This window comes from Pogona vitticeps, chromosome 5 (assembly GCF_051106095.1).
Source record: "Pogona vitticeps strain Pit_001003342236 chromosome 5, PviZW2.1, whole genome shotgun sequence".
NCBI classification, from domain to species: domain Eukaryota; kingdom Metazoa; phylum Chordata; class Lepidosauria; order Squamata; family Agamidae; genus Pogona; species Pogona vitticeps.
This window is the reverse complement of record NC_135787.1, coordinates 158,994,014-159,018,707: the sequence shown is the minus strand read 5'-3', so window position 1 is coordinate 159,018,707 and position 24,694 is coordinate 158,994,014. Positions and strand designations below refer to the sequence as shown.

General features: G+C 37.8%; 1 protein-coding gene across 5 annotated transcripts in view; it reads right to left on the bottom strand.

The window, feature by feature from the left end:
- ANO4 (anoctamin 4) overlaps nt 1-24,694 on the bottom strand; it is a 140,054-nt gene that overhangs the window by 81,459 nt on the left and 33,901 nt on the right. For 2 of the 5 annotated variants that reach the window (XM_073000225.2, XM_073000226.2), the window contains exons 2-5: nt 21,227-21,433; nt 15,247-15,357; nt 5,068-5,204; nt 2,445-2,603 (exon numbers count right to left, since the gene is read on the bottom strand). In XM_073000225.2, coding sequence (XP_072856326.2) covers nt 2,445-2,603; nt 5,068-5,204; nt 15,247-15,357; nt 21,227-21,296 — 477 coding nt within the window. In that variant the 5' untranslated portion in view covers nt 21,297-21,433. The remainder of the gene's footprint in view (nt 1-2,444; nt 2,604-5,067; nt 5,205-15,246; nt 15,358-21,226; nt 21,434-24,694) is intronic. The other 3 variants (XM_073000227.2, XM_078376074.1, XM_073000228.2) reach the window with 2 other exon arrangements.

Below are 24,694 nucleotides of genomic sequence, written 5' to 3'. Positions count from 1 at the left end.
AAGATTCATTCCATGGTGAATGGAAATTAGATTTTGTTGGAGTTATTATTGTTGTATGCTCCCTTTAATAAGTTTGGTTGGGAGGAACCTTTCTGGGCTGGAGTGATCAATCACCAATTGTTCCTTCCATGCCTCTAATTTCATAATAGAGCCACACCTCTCTTCATAATCTGTTAGCAAAAGTGCAGTTAGTATGCAGTTTACCATAGATACAGTTAGAATGTAGTCTGTAGCTGTGTGCCTGTTGTTGTAAGCAGTCATTTCTGTACGGTAAGCTGTTTTTGATCTATTCAACTGTGAGTAAATGAAACTTTTTATTATTTCTCTTACCAATGTCTCAGAGTGAATTATTGAGTTTGTAAATTCCAGCTGATTAGAGAAGGGGTAGAGAGATTTGAAGCTAACTCCCAACTTTTGCTGTGCAGCTAGAGATTTTTAACCAAAATTAAAAACTTTGCAACAAATTTCACCAATAGATTTATATTTGATAAAGTTAAAAAGAATGATTGGTCCTGAGGCCATTTCCATGTACAGGTGCTCTCATGGCCCTTGAAAAAAAGCCAGCCGATAAGTACAGAAAGTTCCATTCAAAAAAACTAAGATCATGGCCACTGGTCCCATCACCTCCTGGCAAATTGAAGGGGCAGATATGGAGGCAGTGACAGATTTTACTTTCTTGGGTTCCATGATCACTGCAGATGGTGACAGCAGCCACAAAATTAAAAGATGCCTGCTTCTTGGGAGGAAAGCAATGACAAACCTAGACAGCATCTTAAAAAGCAGAGACATCACCTTGCCAACAAAAGTCCGCATAGTCAAAGCTATGGTTTTTCCAGTAGCAATGTATGGAAGTGAGAGCTGGACCATAAAGAAGACTGCCCGCCGAAGAATTGATGCTTTTGAATTGTGGTGGTGGAGGAGGCTCTTGAGAGTCCCCTGGACTGCAAGGAGAACAAACCTATCCGTTCAACTGGAATCCCATCACCTCCACTGGCCTAGTTATTAGCCATGCTTTCTAAGGCCCACTTGACTTCACTCTCCAGGATGTCTGGCTCAAGGTCAGCAGCCACACTAGCTGGGTTGTCCTGGGCATCCAAATCTTTCTGGTATAATTCCTCTGTGTATTCTTGCCACCTCTTCTTGATGTATTTTGCTTCTGTAAGTTCCCTACCATTTTTGTCCTTTATTATTTCCATCATTGCACAAAATGTTCCTTTAATATCTCCAGTTTTCTTGAACAGAACTCTGGTTTTTCCCTTTCTATTATATTCCTCTATATCTTTGCACTGTTCATTTAAGAATGCCCCCTTGTCTCTCCTTGCTATTCTTTGGAAGTCTGCATTCAATTTTCTGTAATGTTCCCTTGCATTTGGTTTACCTTCTCTTCTCTGCTATTTGTAAGGCCTTGCAAGAATGAGACAAGTGAGCTTTTGAACCCATAAAGCCTAAAGTCTTTCAAAAATCCTCAAATTCAAGGTATAACTGTATTCAAGAGCACACTGCAACATATAATTTAATTTACCACCCTCCAAGGCATATTAAATAGTTTTCATTTGTTTAAAATTTTGTACAATGCATCTTTCAGTAGAGACACCTCTGTTCTTAAATCTGGGAATTCAGCAGTGCTGTTTTCAATGTTCCAGATGGTATGTAGCAAGGAAAGATACCTTTTATTGCTCACGAAGAGGGCAAAAAGTTGCTTCCTATCTGATATTAACCAAATACTACAGATACACATAGCTTTATAACCTAACCTGTCCATTTGGTCCAGTCTATATTCCCCCCCTCTCTTAAAGTGTAAATAAAGAAGTAAATGGGATTGTCTAAAGAAGTACTTGGAAGAGATTAAAAACACATTTCGCACTATGTTAAAAGATGTACTTAGCACCACACCGTTATCTCTTAATCCAGCTGCTACAAGATAAGAATAACTTAACATTTACGTAACACTGTGACATAATCTTCCATATATTCTGCCATTCACCATAGAGGGATAACCAAATACGAGCTCTTTTAATCAAGCTCCTGCTTAGATTACTCTACTCATTTGAAGAATGTTTAAAATTCTTGCATATCACTTTTAGCACTTGGTCAGCCATTCCTAATAAACAAGAGGGCTTGAAATGAAGTTTAGCAATACCACTCACAATGTGAAGTCACAAAATATACAGTGGTATCTACAAGTAGATATGGCAGTTTAAATATTTCAGCTCCAGCTCTCAGTTTTAAGTTTTAAACTCTTAACAGTCAGATCCAACACACTGAGCTGGTTGATATTACTACAAAGAAATAGAAAGGTACTCAGATTATAACCATTTGAAATTCCACTGTCTCTCAAAATAAATAATTTTTATGAAGTCAATTGCTGGGTAATATTTATGTTCTCACAGAAGCCTGCAAGCTGATTTGAATCCAGAAAATACTCCTCAGAAAAGACCTCCTACCTCTTTCTCCATTTGAAGTCCCTCTGCTCTGATATTTCGTTCAAACACCTCTCTTTTTTCAGTTTGTGGGTTGGATTTTCTGTACACCAAGAGGTAGTCTATCCGACATTTTCCATCCCTAAAATAGAGCCCACTGGATTTATTTTTTTCTGGTATACCCTGCAAAAAAATAAAAAAAAATCAAAGTACTATGTATTTTGTTAACTGATATGTGTTCTAATATTATTTATGGTTAAAAGACTTAAGTACAAAAGGTCTAATGTATAAAACTATAACATGTATATATGAGAATCCCTAAACCAGAGAGGCCAGTTTAAGATCAGATAACTTACGTTATCACTCTACAAAGGAGTCTTGTGGAGCAGTGATTAAGCTGTAGTATTGCAGTGGACTCTTAACAGCTGGCTGGAAGTTGACTCAACCTTCCATCCTTCTGAGGTTGGGGTGGGGGGAGAGGGTAGCCCGTATAATTAAATTGTAAACTGCCCAGAGAGTGCAACACACTTTTCCCCCTTTATCCTACAATATCCGGTAAATTCATCTACCTCTTCAAGTCTTCCCTTGAGACCCCTAACACCAGGGTATGTGGGACAGGGATACCCTACTCAGTTATGGCATCCAGACAGTGGAACTCCTTATTTTGAGAATCTCATGTGATTCCTTCTCTGTTGGTGCTCAGATGTCGCATGCAAATAATTTTGTTTTGCTGTGCTGTGCAGCTGGCAAATATTTGCACTCGAATTTGCCAGCCCTATACTGCTCCAAAACCCTTGGAATTGCCAGTCCTATAATGTTTTCCTCTGTACCTTCCATCAGTGGAAAGAAGCTAAGGTACACCAGAAAAGGACATCTTTGATATAGTGTATTCATTTCATATGGATATAATTAGTCTGAAATACACTTATCTTTTCCTACTTATGATATATCCAGTTCCAACAAATGATATTCCTTTACAACAGGGACAGGGAACATGTAGTTCTCTAGGTGTTTTTGGATGGCAGCTCATAGCCAATAGAGTCACTTGAGAGGTTTGACAGGAACTGAAGTCTAACAAGATGCGGAACGTCACATGCTACCCATTCATGCTTTACATCAAGGTCCTTCAAATCACTTTCTCATACTATTTAGGAGAAAGAAGAGTAATGATGTGGAAAGTTGCCATCTCTTTAAACTACTCCATTTTTATAGAACTTTAAATACAAATACTCCAAAATTTACTAGGAGCAAAAATATAACTCATTTTTAATCAGAAAATAAGGTCATATTTCAGAATACAACTTATGTATTTTTGTGTATATCCATATTGTGAGGGGCAAAAATCCATGGGTAAATTTATTTTATACTAGCATATGACCTTTAGCTCAATGGAACTTTCTCTTGCCTCTCATGTGCTGCTTATATATGGTCTCATAGTGCTTAACACTCTCTCTGGGTGGTTTACAATGTAATTATGCAGTCTACACATTGTTTGCTCTCCCGGCAAGGTGAGTACTCAATTTACTGACCTCAGAAGTAGGGGAAGTTGAGTCAATCACAAGCTGGCTACCTGAGTTCATGATTGAATTCAGGTAATGAGCAGAGTTTTCACTGCAGTACTGCATTTCAAGCACTGTGCCATGAGGCTCTATAGCTTCTCCCCTGACTCATATCAACTGAGAGTCTGCCTGAAGAGATTCCAGGCCTTCCTGAACAGAGTCTGTGGGTATTTTAGAGTTGCAGGAGGGAGGGGAAATTACCACACAGTCCATCTGATAGAGACCCTTGGATGCAGATATAAAAGGCATAGGACTACAACTTTCATATTTATTTAAAATATTTTTAGCCCACCTTTCTCCTTAAAGAGGTGACTTCCATCTTTTAAAAACAACATTTAAAAGCAAAAACAGTAAGTATACAAATATTTAAAAAGGATCAAACAAATGCCACACTAAAAATCTACCACCATGTTTGCATTTTAAATTTATTTTATTATGTTTTTACTGTGTATTTTTACTGTTATTCATTTCGCATTTTTAATATTTTATTTGGTCTCTTGTTATATATCCTCGTCACTATGTTACCATTATTGTTTGCCTTGTAGTAAACCGCCCGGAGTGGCCTTGGCAGTACATGGGCAGTATAAAAATCAAATCAATCAAATCAATCAAATCAATCAATCAATCAATCAAATCAATCAATCAATCAATCAATCAATCAATCAATCAATGAACAAAATCAACACCAAAACACATTCAAAGCAACAAGGCACAACAACCCATTTAAAAACACCTCTCAAATAGCTAGTCAACAAGGAAAAGCTTGCCTGAAGAGAAAAGTATTCATCTGCTTGTGAAAGTCATTTGAATAATAAATCCTATTTATTACTCCATGCACTACACATATTACATGAATGGGGCTGATCCATGTCCTTTTTCCCTGTTAGATAGGCAATCATAAGATGTTCCAGAATTTTTTTACCATTGTCTGCAGATTCACAACATAGTGAGGACACTTTGACTTGACAAAGCATTAATTTCACAACTGTGTCTGAAATGTTATTCTATAGCACACCACTGTAGCATCAGAAAGGACTTGCAATTCCATTCACAAATTCAGAAAAAATTTACATATATGAAGTTCTTACCTCCACCACTGCCTCCAGTCTGCTAGTATCATCTGAAGTACTAGTCAAGTTACCATGGTGAATCAAAGAATCATCATCTTTGGAAGGACTGTTTATGCCTTCTAATTCATCAAAGAAAATATTGACATCCTTGGCTACTAAAAAAAAAAAGCCAACAAAAAAGTTAAAACACTTGATGTTGTAATCAATTTTGGGAGAGGGACACTGTTCATCATAATAACAAAAAGCTTGTAGAATAAAATTATCAATTCTGTGCATTTAGTAAACTCCAAAATACAATAACAATGATTTGAAAAGGGAAGATTTAAGTTCACGGGGAGTGTTAATTGATGTACAACTTTTTCACATTAACCTACAATCTTCCATGTTCTTGGTATGTCAGGAGAACTTCATAGTTCCCTAATCAAATGGTGGACTTCCACTCTGAGTTATTCTTTCCCATGAGAGCCCTCTGTAATTCAGAAGAGTTAATAAAGATTTTCCTCTGAGTGCTGTAGAACAAAACATTATGAAAAATGAACATTTGGGAAACAAAACCATGCCACCTACTTCTTGTATCTGACAAATATGTTGTACTATTTACATTTAAATGTATTGTTCCTATTGACTCTATTTAAAAGATGTAATTGTTGCATTGTAATACTTTTATTCACTTTAGAAAAGAAAACTACAAAGAAAGACTTGGCATACCTAGAGGTATGTTTGTTTTTCAGAATCTATTTTGTCAGTATTTATTATAGTACCAGTATGACATTTCTCCTCCATGCACCTCTCCATGACTCCTGACAATTATCTGGGGTGGGGGTTCTGAGCCCCTTTTCTAGACAGTTTGGCCATGCCAGTGGCTGCAAGACATGGAAATGCCTTCTGCTGTTTCCACTGGGTTCCACCTACAGATGCCCTGGGTAACACACTATCCTAATTGTCCCAGTATATTCTAGGAAAGTAAAACTAGTAGCCAATAGCAGCTGTAAAAGAGGCCTGCAAAATTTGTCCTCAGTATCTCAAAGGTGTCTTATTTTTGCTTGTTCAGAAATGCTCAGGAAATTTTTTACTTTTATCAAACCTATATACATTTTTCATATGAGAAGTAAATTAAGCATATTTCAAAATTTACAAAAGAAAAAAAAATCAAGGTTATGTTAAAAAAGGGCCCAAGGAATTCAGTATTTACAGTAACTTTTAAAAACATCTGTTGTAAAATCAACACTTTCTGCGTTGGACAAACAACTGCATGACAAACTGCACTCAAGAAATCTGAGGAACCAAAGAAAATGATGAACATCTACTAACCCACTGACATAAGAGCCAAAATATATATATTAGTGCAATCAGTAGAGCATTCTGACTGTTATGCACGTGTAACCCCAGATAAGGATGTTCTACACAGCACACATAAAGCTAAACACTGGATGTCAGCCAAAGGCCAGCCTCATCTCAGACTGTCAGTGCTCCAGGATATATTTTTGAATGCGGCTGCCCACACTCTATTCCTTAGGGCACCTGTTGTTTCAAAAAGGAGGCTGGCTTTAATTATGTTACTGCCTTGTAGCATTATCGTTTGGAAATTAATAAAAGCAGTGTGGTGCTTGGTAGATTCGTCCATTTATAGGCACCAAATGCTAAGTTGCTTACAGAGTGCATTTTTGTGCTGAGGGAAAGCTTTATAAAGTGCATGAAACAAAGAGAAAATTGGTAGTCTTATCAGACATTTCACAGAAATCAGGTGTTACAGGTCTGGTAAATGGGATTGTTGAACTTGCATGGAACTATGTTTTTGCTATGTTATGTTAGTGTCTCTAGTTATTTTTGTTTTATATTCCATGTATTTTCTAGTTTAAGAGAAGAATTTAAGTCTGGTGTCAGAGCGATTCATTACTATTTTATATTACTGTGGAAGTCTATGTCTTGGTGAGAGCCTTGGCAAAGCCTACTTTTGTGACACTTAGAATAAGGACCCAACTATGCTCAGTTAATGCCCAGTCTAGAGCTTTTAAAATACAGATGACATATCTTGTGTGAACTTTCATCCTGAAACATAAAAATGTGCCACACATCCCTAGAGGCAAATGTGGGGAAGTGGTTTATTCACCTCTATTTCATCCAACATAATTTGGGTGTTTCAGAGGTTTGCCTTGGGCAGAAATGCTGATACATTACATATTCTTCACACCAAGTTCCAACACAATTTTTTCATTGCCACAGTCTTGCAACAGTTCTCGTTGCATGACATTTTCAGCATACAAACTTTTCCTTATTATGCAGATACTGATATTCAAGAACATTTTCAGATTATGAAATGCTGTATCAATAAATTAATTAAACCAAGTACAGTATGCCCGTGGGTAAAGAACAAACCATTATGAGGAACATAGCACATAAAATAAAAGTTTGTAAGAGGGCAGTTTACTGGCATTATAATCTTTTGTGTAAAGCTGAAACTGAATTACTTCAAAAGGCTAAAAATTGTGAAAGTATTTGGAGTCAATTTCATAACATTTGAGAACAGATGTATATTGGTAAAGGAAAAAGAATTAATTTCTGAACATTAGAATCCTAAACCTAAGAAGCTAGCTACTCAATTCAAATTAACACATAAAAGTCAGACACCAACCTCTTGATTCTGATTGTTACTCTTTCAAGCTTCAAGTGATAGATAAAGCCTCCAATTTCTATCAGCGTCACATTCTAGATGAAAAACCCATTCCCTCTCGGCTACACAGCTCATAATCCCTAGAATTTCAAACTCTTCTGTTTATATTATTCTTTTGACCCTACATCTAGTGTGAAGTTTTGCCTCATCACATTTTCCCTTGATTGCACTTTTCCACTCACCAACAACTGTCCTCTTACATTCCTGCTTTTAATCGTTAATTTATTGGCCAGTTTACCTACATCTCACATCTCATTCACTCCAATAACAGTTTACATGTTCTCCTGATTCTGAGAACTATGGTGCTTCTTCACAGTTTCTGTTTCATACTACAAGTACCTCTTTCCATGCCTCCTCCTTCCTCCATCTCTTTCACTGTTCATTACTTGCTCTCTGCACTTTCTCTTTTTAAAAAAGTAATCATGTCTCTGGGCTCCTTATCCTTTAGTTTCTGTAGCTTCTGGACGATTCCCCAGTGCACCAAACTATCACTTGTGTAAGGTTTTAGTCTTAGTCAGACTGACAAAACTGACCCCTCTCTCCCCTTATACTTTGTTCTCTCAGTAAAGAATATTCATGTTCTTTACTCTCGGTAGTTCAAAGTCCTCACTTGACTGTTCTATAATCATAAGCACAGTAAAATGTAAAGGGCCTGCCAACTTACCTTTTGGATGTGCCAAAAGATGAATCACAAACAATAATTTAATGAGACTAATGATCCAACTAGACCGTTACAATGAGGAGCTACAGCTCAGTGATTGAGAGAAAACAGATCTATAGCCACAAATTTAGAGGTGCATCATGACACATCAATTTTTCCTTATAGTCTTAATTCACTATAATATTAGCATACATCCTTCCTATCTAAATCCAAGGAAGTTGTTCTGTTTCTAAATCAGTCTGTGGTTATAGTGATGAACTGAATGAAGGCAAATACTGTGTATTGATGCTTATTCCATGTAAAACAGAGGTGTTCCTGATGGGTCAAAAGGCACTGAGAGAATAGGGATTCAGCCTGAGGTAGATAAGATTACAATCCCATTGAAGGCTCAAGGGTGAAGTGTGGGTGTATTCCTGGATTCTGTGCTGTACCTGAACACCTGGGTTTTGCTGGTGACCAGAGGTATGTTTCTGCAGTTACAGCTAGTTATGCCAAAGTTGCCTATTCCTGGAGATGCTGCAACTAGACACAGAGGCACATGCCTTAGTTTTGGGACTACTATAACATGTTCTCTTTGCAAATGCATTTGAAAAGTGTTTGGAAACTTTACATGGTTCCAGATTGTTGACCAACAGGAGCAGATATAACTTCCCTGGTGCAATGGTTTCCCTGTCTGTTTCCAGGCACTATTTAAAGTCCTGGTTCGGACATGTAAAATGCTATACATTCCAGGACCGGGAAAATGTTATACATCCTGGGAAATCACAAATCTGATTCATAATACCCAAACACAGTCACACCTCAGATTCTTTAAAGAATTCCACTGCCAGATCAGAACTGAACCATGGGTGTGTTCTACTAAAAAAAACATTCCGTGATGTCTTCAGTTTCCTCCTTTTGCCTTTGAGAACATCTCATAGGTCATCAATGAGAACATTGATGGCAGGCCTTTGAGAACTGGCCTGCCATAAAGAAATGGTTGCAGCACAAATCTCCAGTGATGTGTCCTGTGTAATATGCTGAGCACACTGAACTAACCTTTCAGCTCTTATGGATGCTGACTCTGATGTCCTGGCTGAGGGGATCAAGCAAAAGTTTTCAGCGTGCACCAGAACAGCACTTCTCTCTGTTGCTACATGGCAATAACACCAGAAATATTTTTAGAAGACCCAGTTACAGCAAAAACATGATTTAAAATGGAAACTGCTTTGCTGCTGCTTTACATTGGGAACATTTTAATGTTATGCTCTTCCAAAATCTTCTTTGTGCCTATAGCTATAACTACTTCACCCATTCCAGTGCTCTGAATCAACATGCCCAAAATGCTAAATTCTGTTGACATTAACAATATTTGGGTAGAGACAAGGAAAAGATGAAGAGGAAATACTTCTAAAATGATAAATAGTATGCTGTAAGTAATTCAGTAGCAGGAGAGGAATAATAATAATAATAATAATAATAATAATAATAATAATAATAATAATAATAATAAGAATAAGAATAAGAATAAGAATAAGAATAAGAATAAGAATAAGAATAAGAAGAAGAAGAAGAAGAAGAAGAAGAAGAAGAAGAAGAAGAAGAAGAAGAAGAAGAAGAAGAAGAAGAAGAAGAAGAAAGACATGCTCTGAAACCAGGAGAATGAAGTCCAAAACATATGGTGGTCAGGTTATATTGCTTAAGATTTCAAGTCTAAAGCCTAAGATCTGCAGGAATCTCAGGACCAAAACCAGAAACCCCTTTGTTGATGACCCTTGAGCCCTGAGCCCTACTGATCTTTGCTCATGCCAGAATTCCTGAAGGCTGTGATGAAACATCAGCTGCAGGGTAGGAAGACTGCATTATACTAGACTTTACTCCTGCAGCTTGTTGTTTAGATAATTGCTGTGGGATGAGCTAAAAATGAAAGCTACACTGATAAACATTTCTTTCCATTGTAAGCACGGTCCTTAAGATGTTACTTCAGCTGCTCTCTATGAGTAAGTCAACACCATTATCTTGTGGGAGCTTGAGAGAACCTTGGAAACAGAGGCAGAGATAAAGGCGGAGGAATGGGAACGCTCAACAACTTTGGGAGAAACAGAAGGAGTTGCAGAAACTCGGGAGAGGAAGAGACTTGGGGAGAGGCAGTGGAGGCTTGGGATCCCATTTTGTGCTTCTGAGGAAATGGAAGGAGGGTGTGTAGCGAACAGCCCTGCCCTTACCTGTCCGTCTCAGTAGAACAGGGGAGCTGGAGCCAATGAGAGGATGGAAGGTGGAGCCAAAGGGGGAGGGGGCTGGATATAAAGGCTGGTGTATGGAGTATGGAGAGAGATTCTGTGAGTGAGAGACAGTGTGAAACTTAAAAGTGAACTTAGAGTGAGATAGAGTTCTGTAAGAATGCTGAATGGTACAGAGAGTTATTAGGGATTTAAAGTCATAGTAGGACTGATACAAATACGAGTGATTACCAACCTGTGATTTACTTATCGAATATTAATCATATGTTAACTTCCCTGATCTAATAAAAGAGTTAAGTTTCAAAAGCACACATGTCTCCTTGATTAAATGGTATTGAAGCAGCAATACCTGGTGGCAGCGAAGAAAGAAGAAGAGTGAGAACATTGTGAAGGCCTGGGGGAATAGGGGCTTCAGAGGGGATCGCCACAGGGTCCCTGGGAAGAGGTCCCTAAACCCTACTCTGTTGACAGAGGAAGGTGCCACAGATGAAGGGGCCATGTACAAGTTCTGGATGAAGGACCATTACCACCAACCAGACACTGGCACCCACACCAGCTGACAGGAGCAGGAGCTCCCACGCCAATACAGTTGTGGTGCTGGTGATGCAAGCACTAGTGCAAGAGGCAGAGGAGGCTTGGGGAGGAGCGGAGGAGCCCTCCCATTCTATCCTCACCTGTTACTGAAAGGATTGCAACTGGCTGTCTGGATTCATTCTTCCCTCCACTTCTCTGGTCCAAGACTCCTGGGGACTCCAGCGATGTTAATTGCCCCCCCTGAAAGGACACTACCTTGGGGATTAGTGCAGGGAATTCAACCCCCCTCCAAGAAGCTTTCAGAGAGGGTTAAATCAGTGGCTCATGTATCTACATCTATCGTTATTTTAATAAAAACTGTTACTGTTTATCTTTGCAACCTGGAGCCATGGAGTTATTACTGGAGGACCAAGTGGCTGCTGACATAACTGCTGATGGGGTTAACATATATGTTATGACCAGTCTCAAGCTGAACATGCCCATGAAGGCATCAACAAGCACACATATACACAAACATAATCACTGTGTATGTCTGTTGCAGATGAGGATCAGTGCAAGTGGGGTGGACATCGTGTCAGATTAGGACCCAGGAGACTTGAGATCAAATCCCATTGAAATCCACTAGAGAAGTGGCAGTAGTAAATCTTTCCCATACTTCAAAAACCCATCAGGGCTACCATAAGGCAGATGTTATTTGGTGGCACATAAAAACAACAACAAATAATAAGCAACAATGTTTGGAATTTTTTTACTTCTTTAGGACTAGAAATCTTACAGATTTCCCAGGGAGCTGTAATGCAAAAATAAATAAATAAATAAATAAATAAATAAATAAATAAATAAATAAATAAATAAATAAATAAATAAATAAATAAATAAATAAACAAACAAATAAACAAATAAACAAATAAACAAATAAACAAATAAACAAATACAATTTAAAACAAAGGAATTTTTCCTGCTTCCTCAATTGCCCCTATTGTAGCACCACTTTTAATAACAGATGAAACCATGGGGATCACAGTATCCAAAATACACTTATCACTTAAGGTATTATGCAAGGGCCCATATTTCTACATTAGTGCATTTTAAGAAAAGGTTTATGCAATCTATGTTTCAATTGAAATTTGAAATTTTCAAGTTTAACACAGAATACTGCTAAACTATTTTCATTATAAAAGACACACAAGGGCATAATACTAAGTTAACATGTTTGAAGTTGCGTCTGGTGTCTTCTGTACTGTATAGTATGGCTTAGTTTGCATTCTAAGGAAGTTAGTAGCAAAAAGGTCAAGAGAAAAAAAGATGTATAGAGATATTTGTTTCTTAGTAAAATTGAGAACAGTTGTTAGTAGGATTTTTACTGTTGAGCAAGTATGGGTGGATGCTATGGTTAAACCGTTAGGTAAAACAGTACTATCGTGGCAAACCTGCAAGCTAATGAACATTCCTTGTTGCTTGGAATTCACAGATTATATCACTCTATATTTCCAGGGTTTAAGCACTGATTAGCTCAAAACAGCATTGCTTCCAGTATGCCCACATTATTGCCAAATGCCTTTTAAGCAAATCAATAAGCAATATTTTGGATTATTCAGACAGCAGAAGCTTGAACTATACACCCATTTACCCAAGAATCACCCCTACTGATGTTGTTTACCTCTGTACAAACACTGATTGGATTGTGTAAAAGTAAAGAGAAGATCATACTGGTCTCTGCCGCTGTGCACAGAGTCAGGAATCACTAAGTAGTTGCTTTACCACCATCCTAGTAGAAATGCCAGCAAGAGATTAGAATGGCCCAAACTGGAAATAACTACCTATTAACTATTGTTACACACTAGGCCAGACTCCTACTGGTGTTTGTCTGTGTAAGTCCCAGTACCTAATTATGGCTAACTGAGAAGGTGGCTAAGCACATCTTCATTGTACAATCAGCACATGACTGAGATTTGGCCTGGTAGCTCATGAGTTAACCACAATTAGCTGCATTAAGTTACACAATCTTCACAAACACCAATAGGATTCTGGCTTTTGTTTCCATAATTCTTTCCTTGTAATTTGTAAGGCAAGCAGTATATTTTCTTGTAAGTATCATACCTGTTGCTGGCACTTTGTACCTAGTTTTAATTTATATAAGCAACTTCAAGAGATAATCTCTGCCTGAAATGAAGAGTAAAAATGGAATATGTGAAAAAACAAAATCAAGGTGTAGCTATAAAACCATTTAAAAAAAATTTAAAGCAGCTGTTGCCATGGAAATATCTGAATCTGAATTTGTACCAGGAATCTTTGAACTATCCAGTCAGGGAGATACGAACTTTCCTAAGAAATGGCAGATGAAAGGAATTAAAGGGAAGAGAGTGGAACACCTTTCCCCAAGCTGATGCTCTGAAGATGCATTGAACAGCATCTCTCACAGCTCTGCAGCCAACATAGCTAGGGAAATGTAGCCAATGAAATCTGGAGGGCACAAGATACACACAAAGTATATCCAGGGCACAACATATACACAGAACACAAAACACAAAGAAGCAGCATTTCAGATAGGCTAGGTCTGATAATAACAAGGAAAAATTATGGTGAATATTTTGAAGCTTTGTCCTGCTAAATTTACATACAATTTAGTGTGCACATTTAATTAGTTATTTTTTAATATTTTCAAAATGAAATGCATAACAAATAATTTGCAGAATGGATCTAGTAAGAGAAATTCTAAATCAGATTTTATAAACCATAGTTGTAAAGTAAGGAATCTGCAATTTCCTCTTCTCCCCCTTTCTCTTTTCAATTGGCCTCTTAGGTGTTTTACTGCAACTTTGTTACAGTGCTGATATGGAACCTCAAAAAGAGAGAGACAGAGAGAGAGAGAGAGAGATGGCTTGCTGTGTTATTTAAACAGTAACTATTAACACTTTGCAGAGTACTCCAGCTTCTGGAAGAGACTTCCTCATACACATTATTTCCCCTTCCCTCATTCACGTAGGCAAACCTTGAGCCTTGCACTCCCGGAGTGATGCCCAAAGCTTTGAGGCTGGCTTGGAGCTTGACAATGTCCATGTGGCCATCCTCACTGAGGTCTAGCTTCTTAAACTGATTCTTGTACACCACTCTGGTGCATGGTCCTGTTGCTTTTTTGCATCAGCAAAAGCAATCACACTACTTGAACTGACATAAATGCATTCCCTTGCAAAAAAAAAAGGGGGGGGTCGAGGAAAGATGTACGGATTAGGAGGAAAATGTCCAGGCTGATTCATATTGACTTGTATGCCATTTAGTTAACAGAAAATAATAAAAATCTGACTTTCCCAGCCCCAGACCATTTTTCATATTGTCAGTGTAGTTGCCCTCTAAGTCATGGAACTTATGAAGGAGCTGACTCATAAAGTCCCCACTGATTCAATGGGCCTACTCCAGTGAGATTTACTAAGCTAAATTATAGAGTTTGGGCTACTGTTGTTTTTAAAAATCTTCCTCTCTCTTCTTCAAAAGACTTGCTCTCCCCCCAAATCCTTCCCATATCACAGAAAAGATCTTAACATTGAGCAGATTGTACATGTCACATGGACAACATTCCACAATTAAAAGCTCAATATCCACAGTTTCAGTAAAAAGAAACATAGAAAGAAATGGGAAAAGAAGAAGAACCAAAACTAAAATGAAATTTGACAAAAGTATATCCAGGTAAACCCCACTATATTGCATATAATTAAGCACATCTCTACATGAAATGTAAAATTAACTTCTTTCCATTCTATATTTTTACTCAAAAATATTATAACCAAAGTACTTTTGCAAACATACTGATGTTCAGAAAATTACAACTTTCAGAATGTTCAGATTGTTAATGTTTTTATCTGAACTCCATTCAGATTCTGCTAGGGAGAAAGTTATCATTTCTTACTATTTTCCCATGCCATTTTCCACATTCAAGTATTTTGTATCTTCATAGATTTGAATATTCAATCTATCCCTTGACTATCTGCATCAAGCCAATGTACGTGGATCAGACACCTGAGTGTAGTTATTCTTGTGTTCACTTTTTAAGGTGCTGATTAATCTCTATTAGTATTCTCACAATAATAAAAACTGAGACCCATAGAGAAACTTACTTTCTTGTATTGCATTAAGAATGTCTGAAAAGTCCACATCTCTCTTCTGAGCATCAAGCCTTTTTGGAATTTGTGTTTCCAGCTGATGACCTTGACAATGCTCTCTTCCTTCTAAAGAAATTGAAGAGATTGGTGGAGTTGCTGTTGTTTAGTAGTGACTCCAGCAAAGATGGTGTTAAAGAAACAACGGCTGCAACCACTGCTTATTTTGTTTTAGTTGGCAGTGTAGGAAAAGTTGGTTCAAGAACAGGTTCACCAAATTGCAAATCTCCACCAGCATGCTATTGACTTTCCCCCTACAGAATGACAAAATCTCCACCTCTTTTGGATGAAGTCCCCAGAATTCCCCAGTGACCATGACCAGTGACCATGCTGTCCAGGGGATCTGTCGCCTGATAAAGTAATGTTTCCAGGCTCTGATCCACACTTATCTTCCTTTTGGCAAATAGAAAAAGATGTACAGTTGCCTTCTCATCTGCCCTCCTGTCACCACTGTTCTCAACCCTAAATATGTAATACTGCACTGTTGATATTTGGGTAACACAAAATGTAATGTGGATGCCTGTAAACTGTACCCACACAACTAAATTGAGTTTGGCCACCAATGGATATACAACTGATAAACTACTCCCCTAATATATTATTACAATATTTTAAAAGAATTAAACAGATATCAAAATGTAAACTTAGTGGATAAAAACAGTTTAAGACATAAAAAAATGAATTTTAAACAAACAACAACAAAAACAGAAGCCCTGTTTTAAGGAACCTTCTATGCAGTCAGTTACAGAGAAAAAGTCTACATCTAGAGAAAGGTCTTTGCCTGCTTGCAGAAGGACAACAAAAAGGGGGCTACTCTGGCTTCCCATGGAAGAGAGTTCCACAGCCTGGGAGCGGCAACAGAGAAGGTCTCCCTTATACCCTCACCAAAGGAATTAGCTTGCAGGGGTGGAACACCTAGGAACTGGGACAGTGGTAGTGGGCATCTTGCCCACTAAACCCTCAACCCTGATGATGTCCTGGAAACAATTATCTACAGAATAATTTATCTAATTCCCTATTAATTGCATTTCCACCATTTGAAAATGCTCCATTTTACAATATTTGATTAGGTAGTTTCTTTGCTTAGGATATATATTAATAACAGATACTAGCATATGTCTATATAATTTTAGACTCCCTGTAATAGATGCTTTAACATAATGTAGAAGCACAGAAAAGAAGGCATGTAGCAACTTTCTGTTACGACCAGAATTGCTTAGAGAGGCCAGTATTCTATTGCTCGACTCGATTAGAAAACTAACACATTGAATTAATCACTAGACTGTAAGTCAATATTTCTGTACATCCCATTGAGTCAGTAGGACTACTCTATTTGAGACTAGCTATAGGAGAATTTAAATAGATGTTCAGTGAAATCTTACTCATCCTTATTCTGAGGTGAGTTCCAGTGTATTAAATTATTTCGTCCGTAATAAACACACTTAGAATTGCAGCCTAATGGGAGAAAACAAAGTCCATATCTTTTTATATAATGCTCAAATACTGGCCATGATTTGATGGTGCATTACCACCAATGCCTGCTACTTCTGCCAAAATTAGCTATCCACCCTCTTCCTTGTGGCCTTACACAAAATATCTTAAAGATATGTTCCAGAGAGGTGGGAAACATTCTGAAGTAGGTACTTTGATATCCCAGAGCAGCAGTAGGAGAGAAAGAAAAGAGAAGTACAGATATTACTAAATATGGAAGCAAAGGCATCACTGGATCTTCACCTTTACTGTTGTTGTTGTTGTTTAGTCGTTTAGTCGTGTCCGACTCTTCGTGACCCCATGGACCAGAGCACGCCAGGCCCTCCTGTCTTCCACCTTTACTGTGGCAACCTCAAATTCAATCCAAATGTAAAGAAGATATAAGAATGAAATTTTGTCCTTCCATTGAGTATAAGGATGAAATACTTCACTTAAGAACAACTTTCAAGTTTCAACACCAAAATGCGTAAACTAGCAAAAAAAGATAAATGCCAACACAGCTTGTGATATATATGAGAATGAAAGCAGGAAGTTAAAGCACATCACTTTGCCCAGCTCACATTTCATAAGCTTCAGCGTGCCAATTGGATGCATCTATGAAATGCTACTGCAGTACCAGGTGCATGGAGAGGTGATCTAGGTCAAAGATTTACAGAGTGTGAAGTCAAAAACAGACATTAGAGGAAGCCTGTGGCAAAAAAGGGGACATTTGTAATGAATGTGACAATTGTCAGTATCACAATGCAAGATCCTCAGCTTTGTTAGGTAACTGGTCTTCAGGACATTTGCACAGGGTGCTTTTGAAGCCTGATTCCACAAAGAAAGTAAGTCTGTTTCTCTCACCTCCCTGCAACATTACACATTTTCAGCTCCAATTACAAGCTATTTCTAATGTCTGTTTCTGGCCTGAGTTGTAGCACAACACTTTACACGAGGTGATAGAGGCCAGAAAACTCATTTTCAAGACTAGATTGTGACACAAGCCAAACCATTATTCATAAATTGACTTTTTGCATGTGATCACTAGATAAAGCAAGTCAACATGGTGTTCTTTTCCCCAAGTGTCTCATATCCCAGGAACGTGCAAATATGATTTCAGATTTTTGGACTGATGAAAAATAAAAACATACAGACTCAAACTTCATTCTAAACAGACTGGAGGTTAGAGGACACATTGTGTTTAGCAGTGCAGTGCTGCTAAAAAAAGCTTCCTTCTGATGAGTGAATCCTAACTAGCCATAAGTGTGCAATTGCTTTAACATTCACAGCTCTGCTGTGAGTCCTCATACCAAGTGATTTGCACCTGAAGCAGCTACTGGAGCTAGAATAGCCAGTCATTGTGAAGATCTATGGCAATTAGGTATACAAATTATTGTCATGCAGTGGTATCATGGTAGATTTTGAAGTACAGTACAGTTGTTCACCAAAACAGTTCTCAGGAGAACCCAAAATACTGGCAGCAAGATTGGTCCACACTAGCAATTGAAAGTCTCCTCTTTGGTAAAGTTAACGGCTCTTAAGTGCTCATTCAAGAGTAAACAGCTCTCAAAAATAGAGATAGCTTTTTCACTGGTATCCCCAAGATGAATGGACTTTGTATGGGACTCTGACAAATAGTTCTATAGGTATACACAGTATTTGAACACACAAGTACGCAAGCAGTAATATGAAGGAATAGGAGAAAGTTGACCTGGAGACAAACACCTGAACTTTATGACCAACATGACTTAAGAAAAGCCTATCAAATAGGGGTGTATTTCATGGGAAAGCTGACTAGGGGACTGCTCTCTCTTATTTCAGCAGTGGCGGTTAAACACTACAAAAATTCAGCCTGTTTTTGGTCTTTTGTGTCATCAGACCTACGGCACCAAAGTTGCTGCTTCGGTTTGCTTCTCTCCCAACAAACCACAGATGATATATACAATTTGTTTTAAATTTGTTTGTGGATTTCATCTGTAGTTTGTTGGGAGAGAAGGAAACCACTGTGGCATCTAAATAATAAAACAAAGCAGAAACAAAAGGTTTGTAGTTTGTCACCATGGCAAGAGGGGACAACTGGGAAGCATAATTTTAGACAACAAGCCAGGATCCCCATAGATCCCTTGCCTTGTAAACAAGATTTCAACCATTGTCTCTATGCAACAACCATATAATGTTAACACTACATTATTATGATCACAGGGCTGATGGTGGAGCAGGTGATACAATTGTGAGTTACCAAAGGCCGTTTTCTACATACATACTTGTATCAGGCACTTATCAGTTCACATAGGTTATACTGTACTATACCAGTTCTCTACGTACTAAATACAAACCTAACATGTTGCTGAGGACTGGGCTGCTGTCAGTAACAAAACGGAAAGACAAATACATGTTTGACAGCTGGACTTCAAGTGAATAACTTCTTTTAGAGGGCTAGAGAGGAACCGTATGCCATGGGACTAGTGAGAAGTAAACAAGAAACTGATATGTTCTGGGTAAAAGTAACATCTGCCTCCTAATCTGACTCCTTAGACTTTCTTATTCTTGATTTCATGTCAGTTTTGTAGCTGATTTTACTGGAGTGCCCTCCTCCAAATATCTCTTTTATTTTCACACAGCCCAGTTTAGAGAAGAGGTGTCTATTCAATCATCATAAACTGTGACTTGGATCTATTTCCAAACAGAAGAGTCCTTTATTTATACTGCATTACTTTCTGAGGGACACATATTCAGGTAAGCATGGGAATGGATGAACTATCCATATACACATGCTGCTCTGAAAGTAATTAAGTGTGGTTAAACATTTTCCCTATTCAGTAACACCTGGAGTATATAGTGTAAGTACTCAGTTCCCACTATACTCAGATCTCCATCTCTTGATTTGATATATTATAGATATATTATATATTAGATACAGTATCCTGTAATCAACATTCAGTAGAATTTAATATATAATTACATTCACTTATTGTATCTTGTCTTCCTTGACCAAAAAAGAGGTTATTTATGAAAAAAACTAACAAAGGACACAACCTATTATAAATAAAAATTGACCTCTTACGGAAATAGATCAAATCTTGAATTTAAATAATTAAGATTGAAAAGAGATTCCAGATATATTGCATCAATATGCCTTTCTGATTAGTTCTGCATTTACAATGGAAGAAACAACTCTACTTCAGCCAGCTTTCAGGCATTCCAACTGATCATAAACATTTTTTATAATAATACAAGAAAAGAGCTTAGTTGCAATGCAATACAATTTAGACTTGCTCATATTATTCACCAGGTTGCTAAAAAATACCATAGCCAGCATATAATGCCTACTGATATAAACTATAGACTCCCTATAAATACCTAAATATCAGTTTCTTGAGCTGGTGAAATAAAAGATGACAAAAGCAAGTCAGTTTGATTCCCATGCTAGTCAGGCATTAAGAACCTATTTCAATCAGGACAAGAAAGACTGGAGGCCTTCATTTGACAGTCATTTTCACAGATGTAAAGAAATGATAGTGATCAGAAGGTCACTTCTGACTTCCTCCTTTCAAAAATGGCTGGACTTTTGATCGAAAGAAGATATGGTCTAGTGTTAGAAACAACAAGAAAATGGAGAATCTTGAGCCAATATCTCTCTGTGGCCAAACTTTTCTGGGATCTCTGGGAGGATGGAGCCTGCACTAAGGTCCCTTGCCAAGGCTAAGTGCAGCCTATGAAATTCACAACTCTAATTTTAAACCATAAAAGAATGTATTTGCACTGTGTGCATTGTCTATGTGTTTCTCATTATGCACAGCTAATTGTTTGAAAGCAGTGAACATGCTTCTACATAAGTATGCATCAAAAATGTTACACACTCTACACAGAAGTGAGCCACAGAAAATAATTACTTCTTCAAATCTTGATTCTACATAAACTGTAGACTCTACTTGGTACAACATAGAAGTCAAAACTGGAAATGTGGGCAATGTTGTTTTTTATTTCGAGTGTATATGAGGCCCCAGAAAAAGTAGATTCTGCTGGTAAATTTGATCAAAATGAGTTTTTCTGTGTATGTGTGATGGAAATTATTTTGTTTGTGCTGATGGGAGAGGAGGGAAGTACTGATGTGACAGTGAAATCCTGGGCAATTTCACTGGCAGAAATGTTTGCAAATTCGAAGTGCCAGGCAGGTGTGGAAATAGCAAGCATCAAACATTTAATGGTGATTTTCTGACAGGAATACAAGAAGCTGAGAAATATTCCTACTTTTCTAAAAATCACCAAGCTTTCTTCCTGCTGCAGATGACTAATAACTGCTGCAGTTATAAACAAGCATACAAAGAATGGCCAGAATGAACATCAATCTATTGTTAGTGTCCTATAGATTGATTTCCATGCAACCTTGATCAGATGCTATGAAGTATCCATAGCATGTATCATTTTTATAAAACAAGCAGCAGGAGGATGGAGACAAATATATTACCTGGCTGATGTGTAACTGGTCTTCCAATTGGTGCTGCTAATATAGCAGGTCCGGAAGAGGAGGCTTCCATTTTTATTGACTTTCTGACTTGTGGAAAAGAAGAATACCTAACCACAGATGGATGCTGTGGCAAATGATGGCTTGGTGTACTTCTCCCTTGGTAGATCTGCACACGCTTTTTAGCCCCATGAATAGATAAGCTCCTACCTAAAAGGAAGAAAACAGTAACACTTTAACTGAGGTACATTTTGAGTGTCTTATAAAAATGTGTATAGCTTCAAAAATAACTGAAATAAATTATTTGAAAGAAGCCAACACATCTATGAATTTTATACTGATAGTAATTGCAAATTTCTTAAAATTCACAAAAGCCACAGAATAGTAAATAGTGACAGCTGAAATTAAAGTCATTACTGATGACTCCTAGTTAATAAGAATGTAGGAGGAGAGACAACAGATTGTGTTGACAGAGTGTTGGATATGAACGATACCAATCCAAGCTGAAGTCATCATTCAGCTCAGTTAAACTCTGGCATCCCAGCCTCATAGTTTAATTTTAGCTTACAAAGTTGTTATAAAGACAAAATAGCATACTACCCAATTTGAGAAACTATGAGATACAAATACAACAAACAAACAAATAAATATAAACCCGGGAGTATACTGGGTTTGTACTAGATTATAGTATAGGTTATATTCAGCAATGTTCAATTATGAACATATAAAAATAGTTCACACTCTCTAATGTGCATTCTTCACACTCAGTGGGAAACATTCACGTGACAGGACCTGACTGAACTACAGCTGAAACAAATTTCAAACAAACAAAACAAAACAATGTATTATCGAAGGCTTTCACGGCCGGGATCTGATGGCTGTTGTGGGTTTTTTGGGTTCTTTGGCCACTGAAAAACCCACAACAAAACAAAACAAGTTTTGTCACAATTACCCCATTGTATAAAAATGGTGAAGATTTGTTTCTACCCACCTAATTGCATCTTCCAGTATTCCTAATTTTTGAATGTGAAACTTCTATAAGTCAGGAGGAAGACCTGAAGAGGATGCACCATCAGATGAGGACAAAGATCTCCCACTGAAACATCCAAACCTGCCATTCTGTGAATTGTTCTTGCTGCTTGCAGCTATGTATGCATAATGAGAAGAGGCAGGGAGGCTCTAAGTGGGATCTGTCCAAGCACAGACACACTGCCTCTGTTAATATTAAAAATGCCAGGTTTTAAATCTCTTTTTGTTTGTCACCTATCAAGGAAACTGTGCTCTTTACCCATAAATATGGATCATTCTGAGTAACACCTAGATTTTGTATTTCCAAAAATTTGAGAAGGGTATAATCATTTCTTTATTTCTTTTTGTCTTGTTTTGTTTCACTCCCAAGCTATATTGAGGGCTAATTCCACATGCAACCCAAACCTATTACAACATCAGATATCGCCTAATATGAGGACAGGATTAAAATTCAAAATGACCTTGACAGATTAGTCCTGGGCCAAAACTAACAAAATGAATTTCATCCGGGAAAAATGTGAAGTCCTGCAGCTAGGCAGAAAAAAATGAACTAGCTAGACAACAGTACCTGTGAAAGGGATCTAGGAGTCTTGGTAGACCACAAACCGAACATGAGTCAGCAGTGTGATGTGGCTGCCAAGAAAGCCAATGCAATTCTTGGTTGCTTCAATAGGAGTATAGTGTCTAGATCAAGGGAAGTGATAGTACCACTCTATTCTGCTTTGGTCAGACCTCATCAGACACCTCTTGTGTCCAGTTCTGGGTACCTCAATTCAAGAAGGATGCTGACAACCTGGAACATGCCCAGAGGAGGGCGACCAAAATGGTCAAAGGTCTGGAAGCCATGTCCTATAAGGAGTAGCTTAGGTAGCTGGAAATGTTTAGCCTTACAAAAAGAAGGTTAAGAGGGGACATGATATACATGTTTAAATATTTGAAGGAATGTCATGTCTGTAAGCCGCCCAGAGACCTTTGGGTAGTGTGGGCGGCATATAAATTAAATAAATAAATAAATAAATAAATAAATAATAAATGTCGAGGAAGGGACATGTTTGTTTTCCATGGCTCTAGACACAAGAACAAGGAGCAATGATTTCAAACTACAGGAAAAGAGATTCCATCTGAACATTAGGAAGAACTTCCTGACAGTCAGAGCTGGTCGGCAGTGGAATAGGCTGCCTTGGAGTGTGGTGGAGTCTCCTTCTTTGGAGGTTTTTAAGCAGAGGCTGGATGGCCCTCTGTCAGGAGTGCTTTGATGGAGTTCCTGCATGGCAGGGGGTTGGACTGGATGGCCACTGTGGTCTCTTCCAACTCTGTGATTCTTTGATAGTCTGAAAATCTCTCACCATTTTATCTAAAAACTCTCTTAGAACTCATGCAATACAGACTTCATGACTTCAGTATCAAGCCAACCCCATTTCTATTTTTTTTAAATCCCACCGAATTTTGACAGCTTGCCCCAGCAAGGACTTCCTCTGGGCACATCATGGCGATTCCTGTGATTTCTCAAAGCAGTAGTGCAGTTTTTTTGTTTTGCTTTTTTGTTTTGCTCTTCTTATCAGTTTCCTGCAGATTACAGTAAGCTTGATAGTCCTGCCTATTTCTGTTTCTGTCTTTGTTGCTTTTATTAGTTTCTTCTGCTGGTCAGTTTCAAATCGTTCTGTTAGTCAATGTCTGAACTGTATACACTCATTTGAAACTGACCAGGATAAGGGCCTATTCACAAGTGCAACAGACCTTATAGAAGACCTGTGGAGAATAATACTTCAGGCACAAGCTGCACAGGACTATCAAATGTAATATTGTACAGGGAGCAGTAGGTAAAATTTAAGGAGTACAAGAAAAACATCAACGAACTGGACCAGTCCATACAGCTCTGGTATAAATTTCCTTATTAGATTTCTATTTTTTCTCTCCTCTTATTAAAATAATCATCTTTACAATGTTCCATTAATTCTCCGGGAGAAATATAGAAACACCGATCTGTGTCAAGTTGCTTCCTAATCATTAGAGACTTGAAATCTACAAGCACCTTGTGCAATTAATGTGCTCTATTTTCAAAGCATAGTCTTCTTTCTAAACAGCTCTCAAAGGATAGTCTTCTATATGAAGACATCCTCTATTTAAAGGACTGTCCATAAACTTAAGAAGAGAGAGCAGGGAAGTTTTTTTAAGTATTTTCATTAAAATTGGGAAGTGAGCTTACACTCAATTTGAGCTTAGGAAAAAATGGGAAAAGCAGAATTTGAGTGTAACAGGGCCAAAAATATATCCAGTGTCCTGTGAAGTTGATCCCCCCTAATTTAGGGCATGATCATATGACAGAATTATTCCCTACTTATGCCAAAGTTAGATCATAGCATAAATTTGTGGTCACACGACTCACAGCCACTACCAATTCATTTTACTGCCAGTGGTGTAACTGCGGATCAACACCCACTG